Source organism: Tenrec ecaudatus, chromosome 10, assembly GCF_050624435.1.
Source record: "Tenrec ecaudatus isolate mTenEca1 chromosome 10, mTenEca1.hap1, whole genome shotgun sequence".
NCBI lineage: Eukaryota > Metazoa > Chordata > Mammalia > Afrosoricida > Tenrecidae > Tenrec > Tenrec ecaudatus.
In genome coordinates, this window is record NC_134539.1 from 46,435,110 (window position 1) to 46,462,847 (window position 27,738).

At 45.2% G+C, this 27,738-nt stretch overlaps 1 protein-coding gene across 1 annotated transcript; it reads right to left on the reverse strand.

The window, feature by feature from the left end:
• Positions 1-556: 556 nt before the first annotated feature.
• On the reverse strand, positions 557-27,154 carry FRRS1L (ferric chelate reductase 1 like). Its single transcript, XM_075560289.1, has 5 exons — positions 26,860-27,154; positions 20,506-20,590; positions 19,512-19,650; positions 10,270-10,516; positions 557-7,185 (listed from the first exon to the last, which is right to left on the reverse strand). Exons 1-5 carry the CDS (start codon positions 27,107-27,109, stop codon positions 7,013-7,015), a joined length of 894 nt encoding a protein of 297 aa, XP_075416404.1. The 5' UTR covers positions 27,110-27,154; the 3' UTR covers positions 557-7,012.
• Between the last annotated feature and the right edge of the window lie 584 nt (positions 27,155-27,738).

Here is a 27,738-nt window from a genome sequence, read left to right on the forward strand (position 1 = left end):
GATCTATGGAGTGGAATGATGTCTAGATTCACGTAATGAAATGGTTTGGAAGGAGAAAGAAGAAAAAAAGCTCTAACCCAAAGATATCCCTCAAGTCTTCTTAAACCAAACAATTATTTCATGTCATGAGTGAAGAGTACCTGCCCTGCCGGCCCTCAGCACTGTACTCTCTGAAGATTTACCTCTGTGGGATCAGGAGGACAGGATGAGATCAGAGATTAGGGACTCGTTAAAGATTAGATCGGGAATTTAGGGAACAGTTAATGGAGACGAAAACCCCCCGGAAAGGAGGGCAAGTATGGTGCATAACGAGAAGACTGTAAGCCATGTCAGTGACATTGACACATAGAAAGTGTTGGGGTACCTTCTGCTGTGTGTAATCTCAACAATACAGCATCTCAATTAGGAAGAAGTTATGGAAGATCAAGGATTTAAAATAAGGAAACTGAAGTCGAAAAGTGTACCAGTGCAAAGCCATAAGGAATTATAAACTAACTTTAATTACATCAACCAACAGGAAGAATGTCACACCATGTTGAGAATGTATACATGAAAGTTTCGATCTAGTTCATGTATTCTGGCTATCACATAATCCTGTAAAGATAAAAGTATTTATAATGGCAAATGGATAGAACAATCCTTTAGGCAGCATCTAGGAATATTGCTACTATTACTTTACAGAAATAGAAATACGTGGTTTTATTAGTAATGTACCACACATCTTAAGAATAAAAACTTACATGGGACAGGCTTATAAATATACATAAATCTCAAAATCCATCACAATTAAACTTTAGATGCACAATTGTTATAAAAGAAACACAACCCATCAATGTCTGTTTAAAGGCATCGTTTTTACAAAATAGTATTTTGTCGAGTCTCTGAAAAGTACGTTAGTACTCCTGGAGCCAGACTGCTCTAGCATGATCAGTGTATGTGCGGGAATAAGGCATGTGGAGAAGCTGCGGTCACTTATCCAGGTGGCCAGAGTATTGTTGGTGACGAAACCAATGGAAACTGTTTCGTGACCTGGGTGAAGGCCACAACTCCGGCAGCACCCCGTCACCCTCCAGCATTGCTTCCTTTCCCGAAGGATCCACTGGAGTGGCTCTCTGCCTGACAGCACTGCAGATAGCAACCACGCAGCAGGGCATTGTAAGAAAATCAAAATTCCCAAATAACTCGATGATTCACTTGATTTTTCAATCCCCAGTCATGTTATGTAACGTAAGCATAGCTATTATTTTTAGGGGGGGGCATGTACTCAAGAGTCACCTACACTAAATATAAAATCTAAGAACTTGAAATAATTGATATAGGAATAAGGAATCTAATTAAACAGTAGAGGTTGCAGCAACATGCCGATTTCTTAGCGAACGCTAGTCTGGATTTCTTAACTAGTGGTATAGAGAAGCCAAATTCAACGATATTTCATTATACATTCTACCAATTCATATGTTAAATGGAGAAAACAAGAATAAAGGATCCAAGAGACTCTTCTGTGAACTAAATTCCTTTAACTCCAATGGCAGCTTTGTCTGAATATGAATCATGTTTCATCTCTTGAATTTTAAGGTATTGGAGAGATCAGAAAACACCCTGGCAAAATCCTTCAAAAGATAGTGTGTGTGCATGTGTGTGTACATACATATACACACATGTAGTACAGGTATAGGCATTTATAATCACACACACACACTGTATAAATTATCTGAATGTATAAACACACTGAGGATAACCAGATCATTCCCTAAAAATAGTTCATCCTGTTTTGAAAACAAGAGTATGTAACACCAGGTATACATCTCAGCATTTGGCCTGGTGCAGTGGTTCGCAGATTTTTACCCCCCACACAAGGTCAATGCCATAGTCCCATGCATAAAATACTCGGCACATGTACAGATTTTGATAAAACCTTTGAAAACAGTCATTCTCCAGGACATTGTCATCACCCCACAAGAGCAGTTCCACAGAAGAATCGCTATGTCCACAGCTCAGACGAAGGAAGTGGCGGTGAACCCGGCATGATTGTCTCCCCACGGCGTTCTCATCAACTCCAGAAAATACATTAGAAGATCGTACATGGGAATCCCAGCACGAAGATGGCAGTAAACCAACTACAATTTATCTTAAAAACAAAGCATCCGCTCACTTTGATATTTTTCTACTTCGTCAACACTAACCTGCTGGTAATAGGTTTTACAACTGATTATGGGAAGGCCAACAGTTTGAAACTCCCAGCTGTTCTTTGAGAGAGAGAGAGGAAGCTTTCTGCTCTCATCAAAACTGAGTCTCAGAAGCCTTCGGGGGCAGTTCTATTCCACGGCAATGAATTTGGAGGTTTCAGCCTCGAAATGAGGAGAGGGGGTACAAACTGTGGTCCATGGGTCCACTGCATCTTTTTATATGGTCTTGGAACTCAATATTACTTTACTTTCACATTTTTGAATGGTTAAAAAAAGTAAAAGAATATAAAAATTATATGAAATTCAAAACTGAGTGTCAATAAAGTTTTATTGGAACAGAGCCATGCCTATTCATTCACACATAGTGCCTACAAGCAGGGTTGATTAGCTGAGACAGAAACACAAAGCCTAAAATATTTACTACTTGGCCCTTTACACAAAGAGTTTGCTGACTCCAGGCCTAGAGCCAAGAATGACCCTCTCCCACAATAATATCTCTGCAGCACAATATCCTAAATAGGGACAGTAAACACAATCACAGAAATAACAATAAAAACCAATTGGGACAGACTGCCATGCCTACATTGTCCAAACTTACTGATTTCCTCAATGACAAAAGCCAATGTAAAATAATGAAATATGATTTTAGAATTGTGTATACAGATTCACCTTTGAAAACTACCAAAATCCACTACTATTGAGTCGATTCCAAGTGATAGAAATCCTTTCTCAGGCTTCCAATACTGTAAACCTTTATGGTAACAGACAGCCTCATCGTTCCTCTTAGGACATGCTGCTGAGTTTGAACTGCTGACCACATGGTTGCAATTCAATACTTACTCAACAGCACCACTCTTGGAGTAATAAACTTTCATTTGGCTCCAACTCAGAAAACCTGGGTTTGAAGCAAAGGAGACAAATGCATTCTCTGAGTCCTGTCCAAACTGCATATTGCTTAAAAATCTGATAAAAGCACTGTTTGATAAAATATTTTTAAGCAGTGCTGAAAGATAATGAAAAGTGGAAATTACCACTTTCTATCTAAACATAAAAAAATACCCCAACCCATGGCAAATTACTAAAAAGTTGTGGGGAAACACCTCGCTAATTTGAATATGGGCAGTTTGGTTCCATCTAAAAGTTTTAATGAACCCATCTGAGGGCAGATATGTCTAGGAGAATCATCTCCTTTTGGAAAATAAGTACATTGAATTAAATGGTCTCGAAAAGTCTCTGCCAGCTTCGGTAATTTGTATCAAATGTTTAGCTGTCGTGTCTTCATCTGTGAAAGCGGATTAATTACAAAATCGTCTTCCTATGGCTGTAGTAAGAATGAAATGAACCGATCCATGTAAAATGCTTACAACAGCACGTGATGCACTTTAGCTGGTATCATTAATGTTCTGTTTGAGCATTCGCGCGCACACACACACACACACGGGCCATCCTCTTGTAAGCACTGCATTTAAAGCTAGAGACGGAGATTAAAAAGCAGAAGTTGGTTCTTAGATCAGGTAGGGATAAATGAAATGGAGGTCCGCAGTTTCACCTTCGGCGTGCCTGTAAAGGAATGGTGCTCTGAGACCATGGCCAAATGTTGGTGAGGATCCTTGCTCTGTGAACGCTTCTTTCTGAACAATGATTGTTCTTGGAAATCACCGTTAATGTTTAATATAAGGCAAACAGCTTTACTACTCATGATCTTCCTGCTTATATTTCAAAAGGAAACGTTCAGCGCTTGCTAGAGAGATGGTTTATTTTGACGGCAGGTGGAAGATTATACAAGTGGTCAGTCTGGAAATGTATGTGAAATACAAGCCTTCTGACTCAAAGAAACTTGCCATAAAATCTAGTTGCAAGATTTACCCATTCAACAAACGTTAGCTGAGTACCTACGACATGTTAGCATTGGCTACAATGATGAGGAGGAAGAAACGGTTCTTAGCCCTAGGAGTCAGGGATGACCGCCAGGCCATTAAAGTTGGTATGATGAGCACGGAAGTCCCTGGGTGGTACAGCTGTTGACCCATTTGCTATTGACTGAAAGGTGTTGGTGCTTCAGGTTCACCTGAAAGTACCTTAGAAGAAAGGGCTGGTGATTGCCACTGAAGATCACAGTTCTACTCTGACACAGATGGGCTTGCCATGAGTCAGAATCGAAAGAAAGAGAGAGAGAAAGAACGAAAGCCTAAACCTACCCAGTGCACGGGATTGTAGGAAGCTGGGGAATGAAGGTGAGTAAGAGTTCTTCAAATACCAGGAGGTAAAGAATGTTTGGAGACAAAAGAACGCCCATGAAAGGTGAGATAGAGTGTACCTGCGAACTGAGAACAGTTCAGTCTCACTGGGACACAGCAAGAGATACTATTGGAAGTGAGCCGCACGCCATGCCTGTCACCTTAGTGGCCGTGAAGAGTCACTGGAACTTCTGAGCACATAGATGCAAAATCAACCAGCATTCAAAAAACAATTCGTTGAAATCATTAGCTTAGTGAGTTCAAAGTAAGCCAAAGGGAAAACCATCCATGCACTCTTCCCCTGTCTGCTTTAGAGATTAGCTAGGAGGCTCTTTTTGTTTTAACCTACTTATAGCTGAAATAGTATACACCTAAGAGTAAAATATAAAAAATATCTGCCTTTTTATTTACAAAGCGAATTCCTGCACACTCAGTATCCACCCGACTCAACAAATTGGGGAGGAAGCAGCAGTCATCAGGTGGAGCCATGGATAGGAACCAGAGGATATGAGTTTGAATCCATCACTCACTCGATGCCATCTGATGGCTCCCCATCTGCAATAAGGACTCTTTGTCCTATGTTCTAAGAAAATGCTGAGGAAGCTAGCTATGTCTCGTGTCTTCCTTAGTTTTGCTCCGTTCCAGAAGAATTTGCAAGTTCTCCCCATTGGCAGTCTCACTCCTGGAGTGAATTCTGAGAGAGGCATTAGAAATCGGAGTCTCCAATGCTACTTCATCCCAAAAACTAAACGTCGGAGTCAGCTTTGAAATAACAGGTGGGAGGGAGTCCAGGTGTGGGGTATGGGTTGGGCAAGTCAGTAGCTAAGGCTCTATCACGTACAATGGAGACTGCACAGCATAACCACACGCACAGACTTCTTCCCCTCAAGTGGGCTGTTAGCAAAGACATTTGGAACAAAAGAACATTTTGTTTTAAAAGTGAAGGTGAGGGAAGAAGGGGAGGAAGGGGTAACCAATTGCAAGGATCAAGGCATAATCCGCTCCCCCTGCAAGGGATAAACAACAGAAATGTGTTTAGGTGAAGGGAGATAGCAGTCAGTGTAGGATAAGAAAACAATAATAATTTATAATTTATCAAGGGGTCATGAGGGTGGGAGGGGGGAGGGAGGGAAAAAAAGGAGTTGATACAAGGGCTCAAATAGAACATGTTTAGAAAATGATGATGGCAACATATGTACAAATATGCCTGATACAACTGATGTATGGCATGTTATAAGAGCTGTAATAACCTCCCATAAAATGGGTCAAAAAATAAAAATAAATTAAGAAGGAAATACATTAAGAAAATCAAGGCATTAGAAATGATATTAGTCTAGTTTTCAAGTCTAAACATTTTGAAGCAATCACGTACTCACTCACTGCCATTGAGTCGATACGGTCTGATAGGGGCCCTGTAGTGCAGGGTAGAACTGCCCCTGTGAGATTCCGAGACTGTTCACAAGAGTAGAAAGCCCCATCTTTCTCCCAAGGAGTGGTTGGCAGTTTCAAGCTGCCTAACTTTTGGATTGCAGCCGAAAGGGTAACCACTACCGTGGGGGAATTCATTTTACCAGGCACCTTCCTAGCTTTCAATGACACAAACAAAACTGAACAAAGAACATCTTTAAAAAAAAGTGTCTGCTCTAACGCTCTACCTTTTCTGTGAATATGGATTTATTATTAAAATACCTTATGTTTATCCAGATGATTTATCTTTTATAATACATATTTACCCAAAATTAAAAGGTATTTTTGACTTTGACAACCGAATTAACCCTAATCCCAGGGGAAACCTTGGTTTATAAAATACAGCAGTGGAAGCGTGCCAATTCTGACTGCTAAGAAGTCCCGTGTTTTCCACGATGGACATAGTTGTACATCTTCAGGGACACTCACAGGCCCACTTCTAAAGACCTTTCTAAATTTCAGCAATATTGCTTTCCCATAGCTAATCACTGAGAAGAGACGTCAGACGAGTAGGAATCACTTTCCTATCACGGTAATCACCCCTTTTGCCATCTGTGGTGCAAACAGCCAGAAGTCTTCTGCTTCCTGGAAACTTGAAAGTTCTTCTGCTGAAAAGGCTGGCTGTACACTCGGGACATCCCCCGACCTTCTCCCTGTACACTCAGTTACTCGTTGTGCTGTGCGGTAGTAGAAAGGGCAAGGGTGCTCCGAGTGTGATTTGTATGCATAGCCCTTTCTCTACCTTGTCACACGGTGTTCGACCATGTAGCCATGACATGTGGGACTCAGCAAGGTGGACTTCCTGGGCCTCAAGTTCCATCCCAGGCCAAGACGAACCCTCTTCCAGCTACTCAGAGATGCTGTGATGTCCGAGAGAAAGCGTCATCAGTAGCGGCAGGAAACATTGGAAGGCCTTGCCCAAAGAACGGGGTCATTCTGAAACAACTCTCTTTGACTAGTTGGAGACGTTTGCACTGTCGGTCAAAAAGAGTTGAAATCAAACGAGTCTTGATTAAAAAAACAAACAAACCTAGGAGCTAAAAGTATACTGAATTTTCTTTAAAAATAGATTTCTACTAAAGACTTTCCAATCCATCGAAGCAGGTGGCTGGGCAGCTGCGGTTAAGGGGTTCCCATCAGTAAGTAGAAGGTCAGAGCGACAATGAGGAGCAGGCAAAATGGAGAGGAGAAGGTCTGATAAGCAGCCGATGGCATAAAAATGTCCTCGTACTTGTAAATACTGACGACGCGCTCTGAGGCTGGTGGTGAGTCGATGTCATGGCGGGTGATGGAGCCTTTGAGAATGAGAGAAAGGGGGAGGGAGCAATCAGGAAAAGGCACAGGATTAAAAATGATCTATGCAAGCCGCAGACACGCAAGTGTCTTCAATGCCAAGTGCAGAAGCGGCAACTATAAAGATCTGGAATCAGGTGGGTGAATTATTAGCCGAACCCTCTGTAAATGCAGTGTATAGTGATAAAAGAAAAATTAGCCAAGTTCTATTTTAAGAAATGGTTCTCATTAATCTTCACTCCCCCCCTACAAATGATTTCTCACCAGCACCCGAGTCGTCAATTGGCTGTGTCATATTGTACGACCACCTGCTTTGAATACATCTAATCAATTTTGTCTCCCTATCACCAAACGTAAAAACTGTATTTTTATTTCACATAGCAAGAGCTACTGCTTTCCCCCCTTGAAATGCATCTTTCTGTGTGATGACTGCGACAGCTCCTGAAAACAAAAAATATCTTTTTTATAGATGGAAACCCTGTCCTTTATCAGCAAAACATACACGAAGAGGTAGCTTGTGCTATGTGACCAGTTGTGTGTCTGGTGCGGAAAATCAGAGGATTAAGGTTCTCAACTTTTTTTGGCCTGGTTAGAAGCAGAAAGAAGGAAAGGCTATGGGTAAGAAATAAATACGCAAGAAAATTGTGGTTGATTAGAAGTACCCAACCCCTCTGAATAATCTATTTGTAATATGAGTTCTGGGCAAAGGTCTCCTTGGCATGGGGTTCAGAGTCCGGCTATTCTAGAGTACAGTAAATTCTGCATTTGTGAATGTGTCTATTCACTAAGATTTGACACCCCCAAATCAACACTTTTTGCAGAACAGACACAAAATCCTATGTAGGCGCGTACAGTGTGGCAAAATGTGGGGCTCGCCCGACACACACATTTCCAGCTGAGGGCAAAAAAAGGGGCAGCACTGCCTTCTAGCTTCAGCCCTTTAACTGGGCTTTTCCACAGTCTGCAGAGAGCTATAGTTTTCATGCTTTCCTGCCTTTTCGGGGCGATTCTGCTGCTTTGAAAACCCCTCAAGTGCTGAAGTGTTGTATTGTTCCTAAGTGGAAAAAATAAGTGTGAAAGTGACAGTGATGCGGGCTGACTTCAATGCTAATGAGTCAACGATCTGTTTTAAATAGGGGGCTCTTAAACAAAACCACAAATGGAACGGGATTATGTGTCGATTGGTTGACAAATGTTGTGACCAAAGGCTTGCAGAAACATAATCCTGTATTTCCCTAAAGAGCTGCGACGGTTCGTTATTTACATATTTACTAATTAGTTGTTCACAGTGACTCTTGACTTCTCAGATCCCTGCTCCAGTGTCCACGCTGCCTCCTGCTAGCGCACGTCAAACTTCTCAGGGCGGTGACAGTGTTCCCATCAACAGGTCCCGTCCACCTCTCCCACCTAACCTGGACTCACTGGTCACCTTCTACGGGCGACATCTCCTACCCTCCGCAGGCCGTAACTCAGAGTTTCAGTGACCTTCAGAAAAAGGAAGGGCTTGATTTCTGAAGAGGGAAACTTTGGAAGGGCAGTCAAGAAACAGGGAGAGCACAGCTTACAATACGTGGAGAGAACTAGGCCTGTTTGGGGTTTAGAAGTTCTGAAGCGAGCTTATCAGGCAGAGTGGATGAGATGTGGGGAGGGTTTTGAATATTAGGCGCTTAAGTTAGGTATTCAAGATGATCGTCTAAAAGTATAGATGTCCCATGGCAATGTCAAATTCTCATTTTAATTTAATCCTAACAATAACCTATGAGATCGGCATTATGATTATCATACCCATGTTACATATGAAGAAATTCCACTTCAGAATTTAGCAAAGAGGCTAAACACAGCCACCAAGGGGTAGGTGGATATTCAAATATAAATTGTTGGACCTCAACGTCCCTCATTTTGAGCGAGAGCTTTTCTCTTGGCTGATATTAATTTTCCAGGGTATGGAAAGTACTGGAAGGTATAATTATAGACCCACTGTTCATAATCTGAGAAATCAGCCAATAGGAATGGCTTCACTGATTTGGAGACACATGAATGTTTTCCCAATGGGCAAGCAGGCCAAAATAAAAAGGTCTATTGTGACGTCTCCACACTGATGAGCTGAAACTCTTTGGGAGAAAAGACCCACGGAGACAGGTCAGTTGGTGAGCACTCACTCAGTAAAGGCACAACCTCCAGCAGCTAGTGGGCAGGCTGGGTGGAGCTGTACACCCTTTCTTGGTCATTAGGCTGATCAGTCAGGCAGAAGGTTAGAGACTAGGGCTAACTTGATTTTTTTTTATCTCTGCAAGGCCTCATAATATCCTTGGATCTTTTTATGGAAATGATAAGGAGCTTCACTTCTCAAAGTTAGATGAATGGACCCGCATCAACTGGGAGCTTGTTAGAAATCCAGAATCTTGGGCCTGAATCTTCATTTTAACAATATCCAGGTGATTTATCTGTACGTTATTATTTGTGAAGTCCTGGGCAGAATGATGAGGACCATTTGGTGGTCTTGTGACTGCTAACATGGTCTTAAAGGGAGCACGTATGAATTGGTGGGTGTCGTCTCCAGAGACGTCTCCAAAGCCCTTCTCTGTTGAGTGTTTTTCTATTTGAAGCATAAGGCTTTGGAGTCAGACAGACATGAGACTGAATCTCAGGGCTTCCACTAATTCGTTGCCGAGCCTTGGGCAAGTTTCTTAATTTCTATAAAATGAGAACAATATCTATGAGGGGGCTTCAAGAAGCCTGTAGGAAAATGGAATTTCCCGATAAACTTTCTGAAGGCACTGAATATACTGCGCAAGGATAGAGTATGGAGGATAGAGAGCGTGGTGAGGGGGAAAGAGCCCAAACCCGCACAGAGCAGACGGCCGGCCTGCTCTGCTGACCACACGCCGCGGCACCTCATGCTCTCGTGGACTGCTCTGGCTTTTCAGGGGGCTAACTCACCCGCACACACCCACGACAGCCTTCGGAAGGCAGGAGCCGGGTCTCTGTCCTTTCATGTTCTCCAGCTCTTACCCCGCGTGACTCCAGAACATAAGGAGCAGAGCGGTGGTTTGGCGTTTAACTCAGAGGCTACAGTGTGCGCTTACCTTGAATGGCTGGCCCCCAGGCAAACAGGTAATACCAGCTCAGATGCAAATCAACGATGGTTTCATCTCTGGGAACATTCACAGGGCGTTTAAATCTGCAGGTGACCCGGTTGTTCTCAAAAACGCCTTCTTCGTCTCTGGCAGGGTTTCTCTGAATCTCCTTTGCCCACTGGCCCACATTATAGAAGTGCTGGATGCGGACCCGGCCATTGTCATCGTGGACACAGGCCATCACGTCATCCCCACCCTAAAACGACATACAGCGAAGCAGCAGATGTCAAAGGGTTTGGCTTTTGCAGACTTTTCCGCTGGAAAGAAATCTTATTCAGAAACGTGCATGCTATTTATGACCTTTACAAGGGAAAAAGATTTACATTGCTAGTGTGAGTGTTGAGAATATTATGAGTTGGTAGGAAATTCCATTCGCGTGTTGTGCTGTTTTCCATGAGATTTTGGAAGCCCCCTGGTCAGCTGCTCCGTCTGTCCACAGCGTTGATGGTGTGCTTGTGCAGCCGTCCTCTCCCCGCCCCCCCTCCGCCCCCGCTGTGAACACAGAATCACTAATCTTCAAGTTCCTGCTGGCCATCTGATCCAATCTGGTTTGGGTTTCTCGTTCCCCTTTCACCCAAGTTAACCTATGTCTCCCCTCCCTTCCTCGCTTACTCCTGGGAACCACCAAAGATTGCTTCTTTCGGTGTGAACACGAGTTCTTGAGTTTTAGTTTCAAAAATTGTGGTCTCCTACAATATTTGTCCTTTTGCAGTTGACTTATTTTCCTTATCATAACGCCCTCCGCAGCGGCATTGCCTAGATATTCCACCGGGAGTTTGTACCCTGTTTGTTTAGCCGCGCCTCTGTCAATAAGCACAGAGAGTGCTCCGGTGTATCGCTATTGTGAACCTTGTTGCAATGAACATGAGTGTGCATGTAGCTCGTATTGCTCTAAATACAGGCCAGGTATTGGGATTGTAGAATCTGATGGCATTTCTATCGCACTTTTTAAAGGAAGTGCCACCCATACCATTTCCCACAGTGGGTACATCCGTTTGCTTGTAGTCCCATCAGCAATGTATGAGTCTTCTGGGTCTGTACAGCCCGGCCAGCAGTCTCTTAAACAAATGATGCTGAAAATTCTGGATATCTCCTTGCAGGAAAATGACACAAGACTTCTATCTCACACCACATACCCGCAATGAATTTAAGATGGGTCAAAGACTTACTTGTATAGCCTATATCTCTAAAGGCCATCAATGAAAAAATGGGGCTAACTTAGGAGTCCTAATTCATGGCATAAATACACCATCAAACATAAGCAGAAATGAAAGGTTGACTAGAATAGGGGCTAAGGAGGGTTGTCTCCCCAAATGCCTGCCTAGGGCCACAATAAGAGGGCTACAGAGAAATCAGGCACACTAATTAGACACCTATGAGAAAATCCAAACTGAGTATGCGCAGAGTAGGGCCGCCTAGATGCAGGTGAGGCTAACCATGGCCACAACCTAGGCACATGACATTACACAGGTGCACTTAAAAACTCAGCCAATAAGGCAACAAATGTACAAATGTGCTTGACACATGGATGGATGGATGGATGGATGGATGGATGGATGGATGGATGGATGGATGGATGGATGGATGGATGGATGGTGATAAAAGTTGTACAAGCCCCCAATAAAATGATTAAATTAAAAACAAAAAATAAACTTCAAAAATGTGCTTGATATAATTGATGTATGGATTGTTACAAAAGATGTAAGAGCCCTCAATAAAATGTTTAAAAACAAACAACCACCTATATTTTTTCTCTATGTATGAATAGTTAATTGCCAAACTCTCCTACAAGATAGTAAAAGCTTCCTTGTGATGTTTGCTTATCAATTTCGACTAAAATCTTATCACAGTGCCTTTCAGCATAGCACAAAGTCAAAAAATATTTGTGGAATAAACAAGTGGAAATTATTTTTTAAAAAGATCAGTCAATACCCTCAACCGCCCCTCCCCAGCCAGTGGGTATAAAAGCCGGCTGCGGGCAGCTCCCATGCTCTCTTCTCACTCTGGGGTGCTGTGCACATGGAAGGTGAGCCTCTCCCCCACGTGCGGGGCGCACATGCCTTCGTGCCCATTCAGAGCCGCTGGTTCTCTCGGCCTCTGGGCATTTCCGGGTTCCGTGCTCCTGTTCAGGTATTCTTTCCAGGTGGTTTTTCACGTTCATTCTGGAAGCCGTCTCCCATGCAGCCTTGTACACATTCCAGAAATAGAGTGCACTTTGGAGACTGTCATACCTGAAACTTTCCTGCCCCTCAACGATGTCATTTGGATTACAAAAGGGCTTCTGCTGCATGGGTTCTCTCAGCGTGGCGAAGCAAGACCTGAGGTCGAGCCCACCAGCAATCTAACCTGTCCACTCAAACGCAGAAGACGAACTAGATGACGGAGGTAGTTAGTTTATTGTGCCAACCTGACTGATAAACACTGTGGGGTTAATTGAAGGACGGAGGGATAAATGGCTCAGTGAGCCTCGCCTTTCTAGTTCTCAGGTCTCTTGCTTTCTGATGGTCGGACCAGGGCGCAGCTGTCTTAGCCAGTTTCCTGCTTCAGCCGGCAAGGCTCACTTCCTGCAAGACATCCCTGAGGAGAAGCCACATGGACCTAGCCCAATGCAGCCCTGGGTCCTGGAGCAACCATGTGGAGACCCCTGCCAGTGCTGAGATGCTCACACATTCACTGAATCGGCTTTCCCCCTGCAGTCAGCATCATTGCATCTGTTTTGTGAGATGGAGGAGGACTTTGTGGATTGGTGTTGGACATATGGGTTAATGGATTAATGTTGAACTTGTGGGCTTGGACAGCACTGGGTTGGGATGTTTTCTTGAGGTACACTTAAGCTTTATATAAAACTCTCTCTTATACATGAGTTTCTGTGGATTTGTTTCTCTAAAGTACCTAGACTAACACAATGACTGAGAACTCCTAAAAATTGGATACTTATATGGGTCAAAAGATTTCACCAAGAAAGCTGATGGTGCCCGGTTATCAAAAGAGATAGTGTCTGGGGTCTTAAAGGCTTGAAGGTGAACAAGCGGCCATCTAGCTCAGAAGCAAAAAAGCCCACATGGAAGAAGCACACCGGCCAGTGCGATCACGAGGTGCCAAAGGGACCAGGTATAAGGCATCATGCAAAAAAAAGATATATGTGTGTATATGTATATATGTGTGTGTGTGTGTGTGTGTATATATATATATATATATATATATATATATATATATATATATATATATATACCATATTGAATGAAGGGGGAAGTGCAGAGTGGAGACCCAAGGCCCAAGTGTCGGCCAATGGAGATCTCCTCACAGAGGGGTTCAGGAGAGGAGATGGGTCAATGAGGGTGCGAGGTAGTACTGATGAAGAACACAGCTTTCCCCCAGATTCTGGATGCTTCCTCCCCCCAACTACCATGAGCCGAATTCTACCTTGCAGGGCTGGATAAGGCAGAGGTTGTACCACTGGTACATATGAGGACTGGAGGCACAGGGAATCCAGGGTGGATGATACCTTCAGGACCAAGGGTGTGAGGGGCAATGCTAGGAGAGTAGAGGGTGAGTGGGTTGGAAAGGGGGAACCGATTACAAGGATCTACATGTGACCTCCTCCCTGGGAGACGGACAGCAGAGAAGGGGGTGAAGGGAGACTTTGGATGGGGCAAGATATGACAAAAAAAACAATCTATAAATTATCTAGGGCTCATGAGGGAGGGGGGAGCGGGGAGGGAGGGGGAAAAAAGAGGACCTGATGCAAAGGGCTTAAGTGGAGAGCAAATGCTTTGAAAATGATTAGGGCAAAGAATGTACGGATGTGCTTTATACAATTGATGTATGTATATGTATGGATTGTGATAAGAGTTGTATGAGCCCCTAATAAAATGTTAAAAAGATTTCACCAAAAGAGTAAAAAGGGACATCAAAGATTGGGGAAAATAAATTGGCAGTGGTGTATGGGACAGGGTTGAATCCCCATGTACCGGGTTCTTTCGTTCAAGGTTAAAGATGATCTCAAAGCAACAGTTTCATTAAGTTCATCAAGTGGCTTTGGCTTCCAAAACGCTGGATTCTCTGAGAATTTGAAGTTCTCTTCTTCATTTTTCCCATTTTGATCAGGATTCCTTTATCCCCCCAAATTATTTTTTTCCAAAAAAATTACTTTAAGGGCTATTAAAAGTCTTAACCAGGATGGATGAACCTGAAAACATTGTACTAAACATGCTAGACACAAAAGGACACATAGCCACATACATGAAGTACCAGTGACAAAGCTGATGAGTCGTTCCCAGGGGCTGCAGGAAGGACAGAGTGACAGCTCCCCAGACACAGAGTGTCTGTTGGGGCAACGCAACGACTAGAAATGGCCAGTGTTGACGGTAGCACAAGCACAACAATTCACGCCCCCGATGAGCACTGGACAATCACCAGAGTGGCAACTTTTCATGGTGTAGATTTTACCACAATGAAATTACTTTAGTAAGAAAGAATCCAGACCCAAACAAATGTAACCAGGTTGGCAAGGAAAGGTCAAACTGACATCAGGGGCCTCGTGATGTGATGTGAGAAAATCACAAATTCTCACCAAAATACATCCACTCACCCAGGCATCAGGAGACCATCAGACAAATTAAAATGGAAGATCATTATACAAACACAAGCAAACAGAAACAAAACAAAAAGCCAGCCTGTCCACATCCAAGCAGTTTTGGTCATAAAAGACCAAGAAAAAGAGACAAAGCAACTATTCCAAATGAAAGAAAGCTAAAAGCACACAGGTGTTTATCAATGGTTATCAATGGTCAGCTTACTCAGCTGTTAAAATAAAAAGTTGGGGATTAAGTCTACCCAGAGGGGCCTTGAAAGAAAAAGACGGTGGTCGACTTGCCCAAACTTTAGTTATTAAAACTTCTATGGGAGCACAGTTCTACTGTGATACTCATTAATTACATCACCATTTAAGTTGGAATCAGCTCCATAGACAACTGGTTAAAGACATAAGACAACTGAATACAAGGGCATTCCTAGACTGAATACTGGTAGGGTCTCCATTTAGCTAAGGCCAAAGGCTGGAGTCACTGTTGCTTTCTCTTTCTCTCACAACACATAGCCAGCTGCCACTAAATACCGTCCACCCCGTGTCCAAATCTGGCCACTCTCATCTGTTCCACTAGTGTGATCCTGGTTTCAGCCATCTTCCCCTCTCTCCTGTACCCGTGCATGAGCCTCCCAACAGCCAACAAGTTGGCTGTGACATATGGGACAAGGGGCTAATGTCTAGATGGTTATTTCTTTTGGTTTAAGGCTTAAAAATGATCTGAGGGTCATATTTTCAGGGGCTCACACAGCCTGTGTAGTAGTTGTCTGTCCCAGTTGCCCTTGAGTTAATTCTGGCTCATGGAGACCCTACATGGGTCAGATTAGAACTGTGCTCCGCAGGGTTTTCAATTGCTGGATTTTTAGAAGTTGATTGTCAGGCCTTTCTTTCCAAGCATCTCTGAATAGATTCAAGCCACCAACTGTTCTGGGAGCAGCCAAGTGCATCCGTACTCACTAGAGACTCCTGTTAACTATATACTGCACATCTACATGTAGATGTACACACACATCATATATCATATATGTTGTTGTTAGGGGATGCCATGTTGGTTTTGACTCATAGCAAGCCTGTGTACCAAAGGACAAAACACTGCTCAATCCTCTGCTGTCCTCACAATTGTTCTTGTGTTTGACCCAACGTCACAGCCACCGTGTCCATTCATCTTGGGAGGTTTTCCTTTGTTCGCTGCCCCTCGACTTCACCTAGACTGATGTCCTTCCCCAAGGACTGCTGTTTCCAGACAACATGTCCAAAGTTCATGAGCGACAGTCTCGCCATCCTTGCTTCTAAGGAGTGTTCTGGCTGTACTTCTTCCAACACAGATTTATTTGTTCTTTGGGCAGTCCACGGTACTTTCAATATTCTTTTCCAGGACCATAATTCAAAGGCATCGACTCTTCTTTGGTCTTCCTTATTCAAAGTCCAGCTTCCACATGCATATGAGGCAAATGAAAATACCGTGGCTTGCTTCAGGAGCCCGAGTCCTCAAAGTAACGTCCTTGATTTTCAACGCCTTTCCAGAGGTTAGATGTAGCACATTTGCCCGATGCAATGTGTCATTTTTCATCTTGTGACTGAAGCTTCCATGAGCACCGATTGTGGACTCAAGCAAGATACAATCCTTGACAAGGTCAAGCATGTCTCCATTTATCGTGATGTTACGTATTGGCCCAGTGGTGAGGATTCTGATCTTTACATTGAGTCCTAATCCCACTGAAGGCTGCAGTCCTTGATCTTCATCAGCAAGTGCTTCGAGCCCGCCTCGCTCTCAGCAAGCAGCTGCCATCGCTTTGCCTCCAATCCCTGAAGTCTTGTTTTGGCTGATGCTTTCAATACAGCTCGAACTTCTCTCGGTTCCTTTGTTCGTTCTTACCCATATGCTACCTCCTGCGATGGTGGAATGTCAACTAGTTCTTTTTGGTACAGTGGTTCTGTGTATTCTTTCCGTCTTCTTCTGATGGTTTCTTCATCATTCAATAAGCTGACCTTAGCATCTTTCAATACTGCAACTCGAGGTTTGAATTTTTTCTTTATTTCTTTCAGTTCTAGATGTGCTTAGCATGTTCATCCTTTTGTGGTTTTCTAAATCTAGGTCTCTGCATGTCTCAGTTATAATATTTTACTTGGTCTTCTTGAGCTGGTCTTTGACATTTTCAGATCTTTGACTTCATCGTTCCTTCCATTTTCCTGAGCTGTGCTGACCAGCACACTGCAGTCTCTTCCGTCATCCACTTTGATCCTCTGTGCTTTTTTAATGACCTTTTGCTTTCTTCATGTATGACGTTTCTGATGTTATTCCACAGCTTATCGAGTCTTCTGTAATTAGTGTTCAATGCATCAAATCTGTTATGAAGATGCTCTCAAAATTTAGATGGGATAGACTCAAAGTTGTAATTTGGCATTCATGGTCTTATTGGAAATTTCTTCAACTTCAACCTGAACTTACTTTTGAGCAATTGATGGTCTGTCCCATAGTCAGTTCCTGACCTGGTTTTAACTAATGATATTGAGCTTGTCCACTGTCTCTTCCCACAGATAAAGTCAATTTGATTTTTTTTGCATTCCACCTGGAGAAGTCCACGTGTATTGAAAAAAAGGTATTTGCAATGACGATGTCGTCGGTCTTGGAAAATTCTGTCATGTAATCTCCAGCCTCATTTCTATCACCAAGACCATATATTCCAACTTTTGCATTCCAATAGCCAATAATTATGCATCATAATTGTATATTTGATCAACTTCAGACTGAAGATGTTGGTAGAATTCCTCCATTTTGACATCACTAGCTTTAGTGGTTGGTGGATAGATTTGATGAGTTGTATAAATTGGGTTTCTTTGTATGCAGATAGCTATTATCCTCCCACAGACACAATTGTACTTCAATATAGATCTTGAAATGTCCTTTTTGATAGTGAATGCAACACAACTCCTCTGGAATCTGTCAATCCCAGCATAGGACACCATATGATTTTTCAAATTCAAAATGATCAATTCATTCCCACTCAATAACACTTAGAATATCAACCTTTGTGAGTTCCATTTAATATTTTTATAACTTCCAAGTTTCCTAGATTTATATTCTTACATTCCAAATTAATTGACGTTTGCAGCTGTTTCTTTTCATTTTCAGTTGTGCTCACCAGCAAGTGAAGGTCTCAAAGCCTTTACTCCCACAAGCTGTACGCCATCTAGGTCAGCAGTTCTCAACCTGTGGGTCGGGACCCCTTTGGGGGTCGAATGACCCTTTCACAGGGGTCGCCCGATTCATAACAGTATCAAAATGACAGTTATGAAGTAGCAACAAAAATAACTGTATGATTGGGGGGGAGGGTCACCACAACACGAAGGACTGTATCAAAGGGCCTCGGCATCGGGAAGGTTAAGGACCACTGCTCTATGTCATTATGGTCCACACTTTGAGAAGGCAACACTTCTGCAGTCACATTTTGAGTGCCTTCCTACCAGAGGGGCTTATCTTCTGCCACCATCTCTGACAATGTTCTGCTTCTCCTCATGAAGTCTGCAGATTCTGACAGCATTTTGATTCCGTCCCTAAGGTTTCAGAGGCTAAATTCCTCAGAAGTGGGTACCCTATTCCTTCTTTGTCGTCTATAAGTCCTGATGAACGCTGTGCACTCTGGGTGACCCTGCTGGTATGTGACCCACCAGTGCTATAGCTTCCAGTGTCACAGCAACACACAAGCCTCCGCAGTGTGACAAGCTGACAGGTAAGTGTTAGATACGATATACAATACATATGTTATTAACCAGTCATGCGGCATGCTCTCCTGCTAGGGGGAGTGTCGTTGCTGGCCCTTGACTTCCGGCGTGGCTGTGTGGGTCACTTTGTTACAGCATGTTAGCAAGCATGACCTGAAGGCTTGAAATACGCTTGCGTGGCCCTTGCATTTCCGCCTCTTCCCTGAACACAGCAAGCCCTGCTCACTGCTAACTCCAGAGTGGTGGGAGAATGCATCAAAAGAAACTCGACTCCAACCCACAGATGTGTGTGCAAGAAATAAATGCTTCCTATGTCCTCACAGAGCAGTCCTGGTGGTGTAGTGGTCATGTGTTGGGCTGCTAACCCCAAGGTCAGCCGTTCAAAGCCGCCAGTCACTCTGTGGGAGAAAGAAGAGGCTTACTACTCCTGGGAAGAGTTATTGCATTGTTTCTGAGACCCACAGGGGCCAGTTCTTCCCTCTCCTTTCAACTCGATGGCTCTGAGTTTGGTGAACTTTGATTCTGGTTGTAGTCCACCCATCGTGGGGGCTTTTCCCACAGCCCAGCTGTGAAAACAGCTGATGCATGCAAATACCACAAGACACCGCAATTCTGACAACCAGCCCTACCTTTTCAATTGACACGAGCATGAAGTTTTTAAACATGTGATAATAAAGTCTTACCTAATATAATAATCAATTGTGTTTGAATCCATTCATCAAATTTGCTTTGCAAAATAAAACCAAAATGCCCCAAACCCTGGCTTTTCACCTTTAACACGGCAGAGCAGCATAGGGAATCTCAGCGTGCCTGGGATCTCAAAACTCAAGGAGCACGCCAAACCACGGAGAGAAACCAGCCTCCGCTGTGATTTGCGTCTTACCATTTTCTTGTCTGAAGAGAATCCAACCGCTACCCAACCATCTGTGTCGGCACTCAGCTCAAATTCCACGTCAGCCCCGATGATGCGGTAGCTAAGGAAGTAGTCGCAGGTCTCCGCATTGCAGCCTGGCTTGCCATACCTGTGGGACAGAGCAAACCACAAATCCTATGGCTTCATCCACTTATTCGAAATACATGTAGAAAATAACTACTATATTTATCAGGGAGGATGCTAAGTAGTAGTACTACTAAGCAAACTCTATCTTGCTTTTCTGGGATCTCACAAACAGTTTCATGTAGGAAGGACCTTGGAAAATATCTGCTGCACTTGATCTCTATATAAAGCGGTCTAGGTGGGAATGCCTACTATCTACACGGCTGTTGGCAAGCTCCAGCCCATTTTCAGACTTGAAAGAATGCTAATCCTAATCCGAGTACTAATAGCAATCATATAGGGACTTACTATGCCTGAGGCCCTATGCTAGACACAATAATTAAGCTCAATGACCAGTTACTAACACAGAAAGATCCTTAAAGCATGACTATGTATTTGAAGAAAAAAAAGAGTATCAGACACATTTGTCATTGTCTGTCATGCCCAAAGGCCCACACGAATGATGGACTGGCATGTTCCGTATCACCTGATCCTTTCTCACGCAGTCAGCCTACGAGGAGAACCCAGGGCAAAGGCAGTGCCGCCAGGAGTTAGCCGGCCATCTGTGAACTGTCTTTGGCCTCCAAGAGACTTAAATGAAGAACCAGAGAAGACTGTTTCGGTGCGTAGAGAATGCCACAGTGAAGTACCTGTAAACTGAAAACTAGAGGCCTTCAGAGATGGGCTTCATGCTTGCTTAAGTTAACGGGGGCACAAGTCCCACGATTAGACTGCAGGCGGCGAGTTCGGAGTTCTGCTTGTGCATGCGATTGCAGGTCTACCGTGAAACATGACCTCAGTTTCGTAACCTGAAAGCTATCCAACTTGCTGTTGTACTGACCTGAAACACCCCTTAGTTTTCCCGCAGTCTTCCACTTTGATTTTGGCGAACGGATCCACGGGAGGAGCCGTGGGGAAAGGGTAACCTGGGTCGTGAAGAGACAGGAAGGTTAGAAAATCCCGCCCCAATTTTCCCAACAAGAAGTAACTTGTTTCTCAAGCCTTGGCCCTTTGCGTTGTACGGTGGTTGGCACTGTAGTGACTTGCCCATCAAGTGGATTTGAGCTCGTAGTCACCCCACAGAGTTTCCACGCTGTGAACTTTACGGAAGCCCCCAGCCTCAGCTTTCTCATGTGCCACCACTGGTAAGCTCAGAGGGCCAGCCTTTACCCTAGAACTTGTGTCCATGGACTCGCCCGAGCTCCTTCCTCTAGCCTGCACGCCAGAAATGTCCCCTGATAAGGGTCTTGGTAAAGCCTGGTCACCTTCTCTCTGGGGGAAGAAGAAGAGCCACATCGCTATTCTCAGCCTTGCACGTGAACTGAAAGTCTGTGTTCTTTTCACATTCTGCAGACAGGGAACCTGAGGCAGGGAGAGGAAGCGTGATTTCCCAAAACCACTGGCTCACCTGAGACTCTTAATATAAAATGAACGCTACAAGAGAAAACAAATTTATAGTAAGGTTTTTTTTATTTACAGACATGATGATGGGGTCTTTGCAGTCCATTTATCTGAACTTCCATGTTTCATGAAGCTGAATGTAAGATGCTTATATCTCGCTATGTACTTTAAAGACACTTACTAACTACTGTGTATCTTGAAGATTACTGACCACCATAATGCATCAAAGTATAAATGTCAAGGTAAACATCTTATGTATCCAGTCTGTAACACAGATTTTTCTCTTACAGTGTTCGCTTCTTATGCATATGCACAGGATCCACATCTGATGATTCTTGGAATCTCTGCCCTTGACAACAAACACAAAATAAACGATTGTCAAATAAAAAAAGCATGACCTATAAGCATAAGGAGGGGGACCCAGTGTAGTGGGTCCGTGTTGGACTGTGATCGGAATGGTCAGCAGTTGGAAACCATCAGCAGCTCCGAGAAAGCAGACTGGCTTTCTACTCCCGTGAACAGGGTGTGGGGAAGCCACAGGGCATTGCTATGGTCAGCATGGACTCCATGGCAGTGCGTATGGACATGGGCAACTGTAGATGCATTGGTGTTCATGCACGGTGACCGTAGGCACGATGAAGTGATCTGCTGCCCTGTGCTGCGCCAACCCCGGTCCAGAGGCCTTTCCCTGGCAAACACTCACAAGTGCATCACCAGGCCTTTCTGCCTCATCCATCTTAATCTGGAAGCTCTGCTGGAATGCCAGCCTCTACCGACAGATGGAAGGGAGGGACACAGGAGGGGCCTTAGTTGGAAATGGCACCTGCCTCTCTCTCTCTCCATGGAAGATGACACGTCTACACTGAACTCTTGCTGCCTCAGTGCAAATGAATATACACTTTAAATATACCAATTTCAATCATTCCATTGTTTTCCCTTTCATTTATTCTGTTGTTCTTCTTTTCCCATCATTTTGATTTAAAAGCTTTTGCTTATGATTAGCAAGGCTTTGAACTGATTTAAAGAGCCCTTGGTGACTACATGGGTTAAGCATTGGGCTGCTAACCCAAAGAGGAATTGTTCAAACTCACAAGCTGTTGTTTGGGAGAAAGATGAGGCAGTCTGCTCACGTCAAGATTTATAGCCTCTGTAACCAAACTCTACGGGGCAGTTCTGCCCTGTCCTACAGGGTCGCTGTGCGTCAGAAGCGACTCCAGGGCAGAGAGCTGGATTTGGGTTGGGTCTGGACTGATTTTGTTCCATAACGGTCACCTGATGTTTAGAGGCACCACCCACACTTGGCTGGCACACAGCTGTGTGCTGTGGCGAGCCCATTTCCTCTGCTTCGGATCTAGATCCAGGAAGCCTGGGGCTGCTGTGGGCTAGGCGTTGGGCGGCCAACCTTCAGCCCAGAGGTTTAAACCTTTCTCTGTGGGAGGAAGATGGGCTGTCTGCTTCCGGACAGACTTGCAGTCTTAGTAACTAGATACAGGACTGCTATGAGTTGAAACCAGCCTGATGGCGGAGCGTTTGGATGTATGCTTTTAGATTTTGGTCAATGGCAAAAGCGCGGCCCTGACTCTCCCTAGTTTGCTATGTGACAGTTTTTAAGCTCTTGCTTCTTGGCTGCGAGGGGCCGCTGCAGGGGGGGTTCCAGATTAGGATAATCCTTTGCTCCCCTACCCCAAGGGGCGGTGGCGGGTTTATCAGGTGATTCCTGCTATATTCTCTTTTTTCTTTTCCTCACTTCCCAGTGCTCACCATGTCTTCTTAAAGCAGCATGTAAGCCCAGTAGACAACTGCCTCGCGGGGTGCATACCCACAGAGTTCACCAGCTGATCAATGCCTGTGTCCACTGCGATGCTCCTCTCCCTCTCAAACGATCCTGCCCGACATTTTCTTAGCATAAAGTCCCACTCCCCACCTCGTCTCCCACCAGGAAACCTCTGTCCTACATTTCTCCCTCTCTCCACCCTGGCACACCCACATCACATCCTTTTCTTCCGACCTCAGTCACCTTCTACGATCGGACCAACTTCTATCTGGTAGCCCCACTTCCCTCTGGGAGCCACTTCCTCAAACAGAATCTGGTGGTGTTACCCCACTACGGAAAGGCCTCTCCCCCACCTCTACCATGCAGTTCCACCCTCCCACCCCCACCTGCTTGTCTTCCTTCTTCTTGAGCTATGTTGAACCACCCAGACATGATGAGCACCGCCGTTAGCCATGCCCATCTGTCCAATCTCCCAATTATTATTACTATTGTTACTATTATTGCTTTTGGTTTATTGCTTTCGCTCCAGTTTCTACTTTGATGCTCTCTCCCTTACCCCCTTTAAAATAAAAACCTATATTGAGATGAAATAATATTGGCTTGAGATGACATGATTTCTGTAGGCTTTCCAACTTTGTGAAGGCTTCTTTCTTCTCTCATACACTCCATAAACTCTTTCAATAACCGTTCTGCTTTAAAGAATAATTGGAAGTATTTATTGTTCTCCTCTCACATCCCACTGGTCTCTCTTCCCTTCAGATATTTTTCTAACACAAGTACTTTATTTTCTTGATTGATTTTGCAGGTCCTCAGTACAGCTTTGTGGTTCCATTATTGTCTAATTCATAGAAGCTACCTGCTCTGATTTTGCAATCCCTTGAGCCTGTTTCGACATACTCCATGGGGTGGGTAACAGCTTCTCACTTGCTATTTATTGCTTCTAATTAATTCCTTGGATCGTAGCCTTCAGGTATTAATTTAGTACTTGATTCCTTGAAATTTCAACCAGAAATAGTCTGGTCACGCTGTTCTGTTCCACTGTGCGAGCTGCTGTGCTCAGCCCTCTTTTGTAGACTGCTGAATAACTGCTTCTACTTAGCAGCGTTGAGTCAGGACAGAAAGATGTGATGACACGTTATACCGTCCATAGCTCTGCCCCACGTGAATGTCTGCTTAGCACAGATTCACTGTGACACCCCATTGCCTTGGAACCTGCGGTGGTCCAGCTGTCTGCTTATCAAGTCCAAACCTGTCTTTTCAAGTTCACTTATAAAAACAGCTCTGCTTATACAACTGCATCTCTCAACACATGTCCACAGGGATCCTCCTCTCCATAGAGGCTGGACACCTTGCCTGACGTTATCCACAAAGTTAGCCAGCAAATCCACACAGTTCCCTACTACTTTCCAGCATGTGGCTGTAGCTAAGGCATTTAGGTTTTGTTTGGGTTGATTTCCTACTTCCTAAAGAAGGTTGTTGTAATGATTACATATATAATATGGATTGGACCAGGTACTGGGTAAGTCCTGGCATAGCAAGCCCCTCTTAAAAATTAGTTCCCATTATTGGGCTAATTTCATACAGAGATAAACCTGATGTATTATATGTATAAAGTCTCTATTCAGAACTCATAGGACTAAAGCCGAGGTCCAAGATGAGCTAACAGACGTAGTGCTCCTGAGAGGCCCACCTACAAACACCCCCACAGCAACCACCAGCTGGTAGCTGGAGCTGTCTCTGAACCAGAAGCAAAGCTGCTAACGAGCAGGAGGAACACAGGCAGTTCGAGCTCACAGTGGAGGGGAGGAGTGAGAGATGGTTATAAAAGGAAGATGAACCAGGGAGAACATTCCAGATAAAGGAGGTTGACGCCTTAACCCAAGGATAGGCTGGAACCAACACAGATTTTTTAGGTGCACTAGCAACCAGGTTAGAGCCAGGCCCAGGAAGCTTAGTCTGGCTGTATGTGCAAATAGATTATAAAGGGGCAGTCAGCCAAACAAGGGCTTATGTGCACACATTGCTGCTTTTGTGCAGTCAGCACACCTGAAATGCCCTCTCTCTTCCTTTCACCAGTCTTCCATATTGGGCACTACAAACCTTCCTTGAGGGTAACAGCCCACTTGGATGTCTGTGACCCTCAGACTGTCTGAACCATACGATCAGCACTATGCCCTCTCTGCATTGTCAAACTGGAATGTAGAATAAGACCTTGTTCCTAGTGTATGTTCTTAAATCTATGTTCCCAATCAGAAGATAAACTCTCCTGGGACTTCTTTCCGTCAATCTGAAGATGGGATTTGGAATACTTATTCTTGTCCAGAATGATGGCTTCTGCTTCTATTTCTAGTCTCATCGTCGCCCCAGTACTCATTCCCAACTTCTCCCTGTCCACATGGGTGCCTAGCTAGAAATTTATATGTGCCAGCCTCCCTTGCAGCTAAATCACGCAATTCTGTTCTTGCAAATGGAATGTGAGCAGTCATGATCTCTGTCCAGCTAATCTAAAAGGTAATTTCTTGCCTCAACAATCATCTATTTCCTCTTCCCTCAAGCTTGAACAACAAGGTCATTAAAGTAACTCAACTTCCATCATGCAATTGAAGATGAAACTTTAGCGATTGGTCACAATAAGATGGAAGAAAGCAGAGTCCTTGAATGACCTTGTGGAATTAAGCTGCCCCATCAGACCACATCAGTCCCTCTTAAGTGAGAGAAAAATTAAGTGCCTGGCTTAAGTTTTGTATGTTGGGCCATCTAGTTCAGCAGTTAGCTTCCACTCAACAAATAAAGTCCTATCTTACTTCGTACATTGATTCCAGTTTTTGAACTACGCACATTGCTTCCTGGCTAACAGGCTATCTTTCCCACCTCTTTCGAACTTACATGTGACTACAAAACTAAATTCTGGCCAATGAAATGCAAGCAGAGTTGTTTCCTGGGACTCCTGGGTAATCATAAAACTAACAGTTTTCTTCCTGTTTCCTCTTCCCTGCTACCTGAATTGTGGATCTAATGGCTAACGTTCACGCAGTCTTCTCGGGCCATGAAGAACTGCGAAGGGAATGGGAGGACCCAGGGTCTCGGAATACTATAACCACCACATCTGCTCTGAAATTCTTACTTCTAGCTTTCTTCATATGAGCACAATGCTCGTATGTTATTTAGTAACGTGTGTTTTCTGTAGTGGAACCTAATCATAAGCAAAAAAAAAAAAAATCCAGTCTCATACAGTTGGTTACTGGGGACACAGATTTCTACCCCCAACCTGATTCTTTGACATAGCACTCTTAGCAGAAGAAAATAAAAATGACCCCTTTTAAAGTTGCATGAGCAAGAGACCAGTTTCCGTTCCTTCTGAACAAATCAGCTTAACTTTTGTGCTCACAGAAACAGCTCTGCCAACATCCCCTCACCCCCATCCTAACCCACCCAGGTCCCAGCAGACCCCAGAAAAGGTAGCTCACAGAGGTATGATGGCAGGAGAGCCAAGGGGTGGGAATGGGAAGGAAGATGAGCCGCGCTCCGGTGCAGGGCTAGTACCTGGGGATAGAATGCTAATGTTGGAGAGAGAGGCATTCTCTCCAATACAGAAAGGAGAGAAGCCAGCATCTCTAAGTTGTGGTAAAGCTCTCGGAGGTCGCATCGCACCAACTGGTCCCCTGAACACTCTGGTCAGTGTGGTGTGGATTAGGGCAACAGCCAGCAGGAATCTCACACACTCGGCCAGATGGCGGCCTTCTCTTGCAGGCAGTGGGGTGGGGAGGAGATGCTGGGAAACGGAGGAGCCCCGCGCGGCACCACCTGCCCACGGGATGGCAGGACTTAGGTGACCGGTCAAGCAATGGCAGGGGGAGGCGCAAATAGCTCCACGGACCCTTCTTCCCCCAGGCGGTGCGCTCCCCATCCTCGCCTCTGCAGCGCCCAAGGACCCCAGTCTTGCCGGAACGCCAAGCCTGGGTCTCGCCCCCCCTCCCCCCCACCCCCGCAGCCCTTCACCACCCCCACCCGCAGCCTCACCCTCCTCGGACAGGTAACGCAGGTCGTAGAACTCGCCGGCGAAGGTACCGTAGGAGGAGTCGTGGCGCGGCGCCGCCTCGTCTGCGCCCGCGTCGCCCCGCGCACGTCCCCGGGGTCCCCGGCCCCCAGGCCCCGCGCCGTCGTCCGCGGGGCTGGCGACACAGGCGGCAGGCCCGGCGAGCAACAGCAAGAGCAGAGGCGCCCAGGGCCGCGGGCGCAGCGGCGGCGGCGGCGGCGGCGGCAGCGCCATCGCTGCGCTCCGATCCCGCAGCCTGGCCACCCGGGCCGCAGCGGGGCCGGGACTGCGCCGCTACCGCCGTCCGCACGCGCCCGCACGCGCTCGCCCGCCCGCCCGCAGCCTGCGCAGCCGCGGAGCCGCCGCGTCCGCCCTCGGCTCGCGCATCCTCGCTGGGGCCGCAGCCTGCCTCTTCCTCCTGGCAACCCCGTCCTCGCCGGCACCCACCTTTCTGCTTCCTCCCGGTCCCGCATCCCCCTGGCCTCCCTCCAAATCCGCCTCCGCCGTGTCCCCGGGGTGCCGGCTCGACCCTTCTAGACCCCCTGCTGCTCCAGTGTGAACTGGGGACCAAGTCTCTCCATCGCCGCGAGGCTGGTGAGCTGCGCGGAGCCCCACTGCACAACCACCATTGGCCACCTGCTTTTAAATAAGATCCCCCACCCATCTGAATCCAGATTCAAATTTAAGATAACCCTTGCTCTAGAGGGTTCACCTGGACGCAGCATGGGGACACGCCACGCCCTTTGCCAGGCCTCTCCCATTCCGTGGGGGCACTTCCCGGTTTGGATAAAGCACTTTCTTTTTTCTTTTCTTTTATTTATTTATTTTTGGATAAAGCACTTTCGACCGCGGTTATTCCTTTG

What these genes read in the sequence shown, in the direction of transcription:
- FRRS1L (XM_075560289.1), bottom strand. Translation starts at nt 27,109, where the DNA reads ATGGCGCTGCCGCCGCCGCCGCCGCCGCCGCTGCGCCCGCGGCCCTGG. An exon ending in AAAACTAAGGGGTGTTTCAG is followed by an intron (nt 19,651 to 20,505) that starts GTCAGTACAACA and finishes TCTGTCCCACAG; the next exon opens with GTATGGCAAGCCAGGCTGCA. An exon ending in CTGGGGGCCAGCCATTCAAG is followed by an intron (nt 7,186 to 10,269) that starts GTAAGCGCACAC and finishes TCATTCTCAAAG; the next exon opens with GCTCCATCACCCGCCATGAC.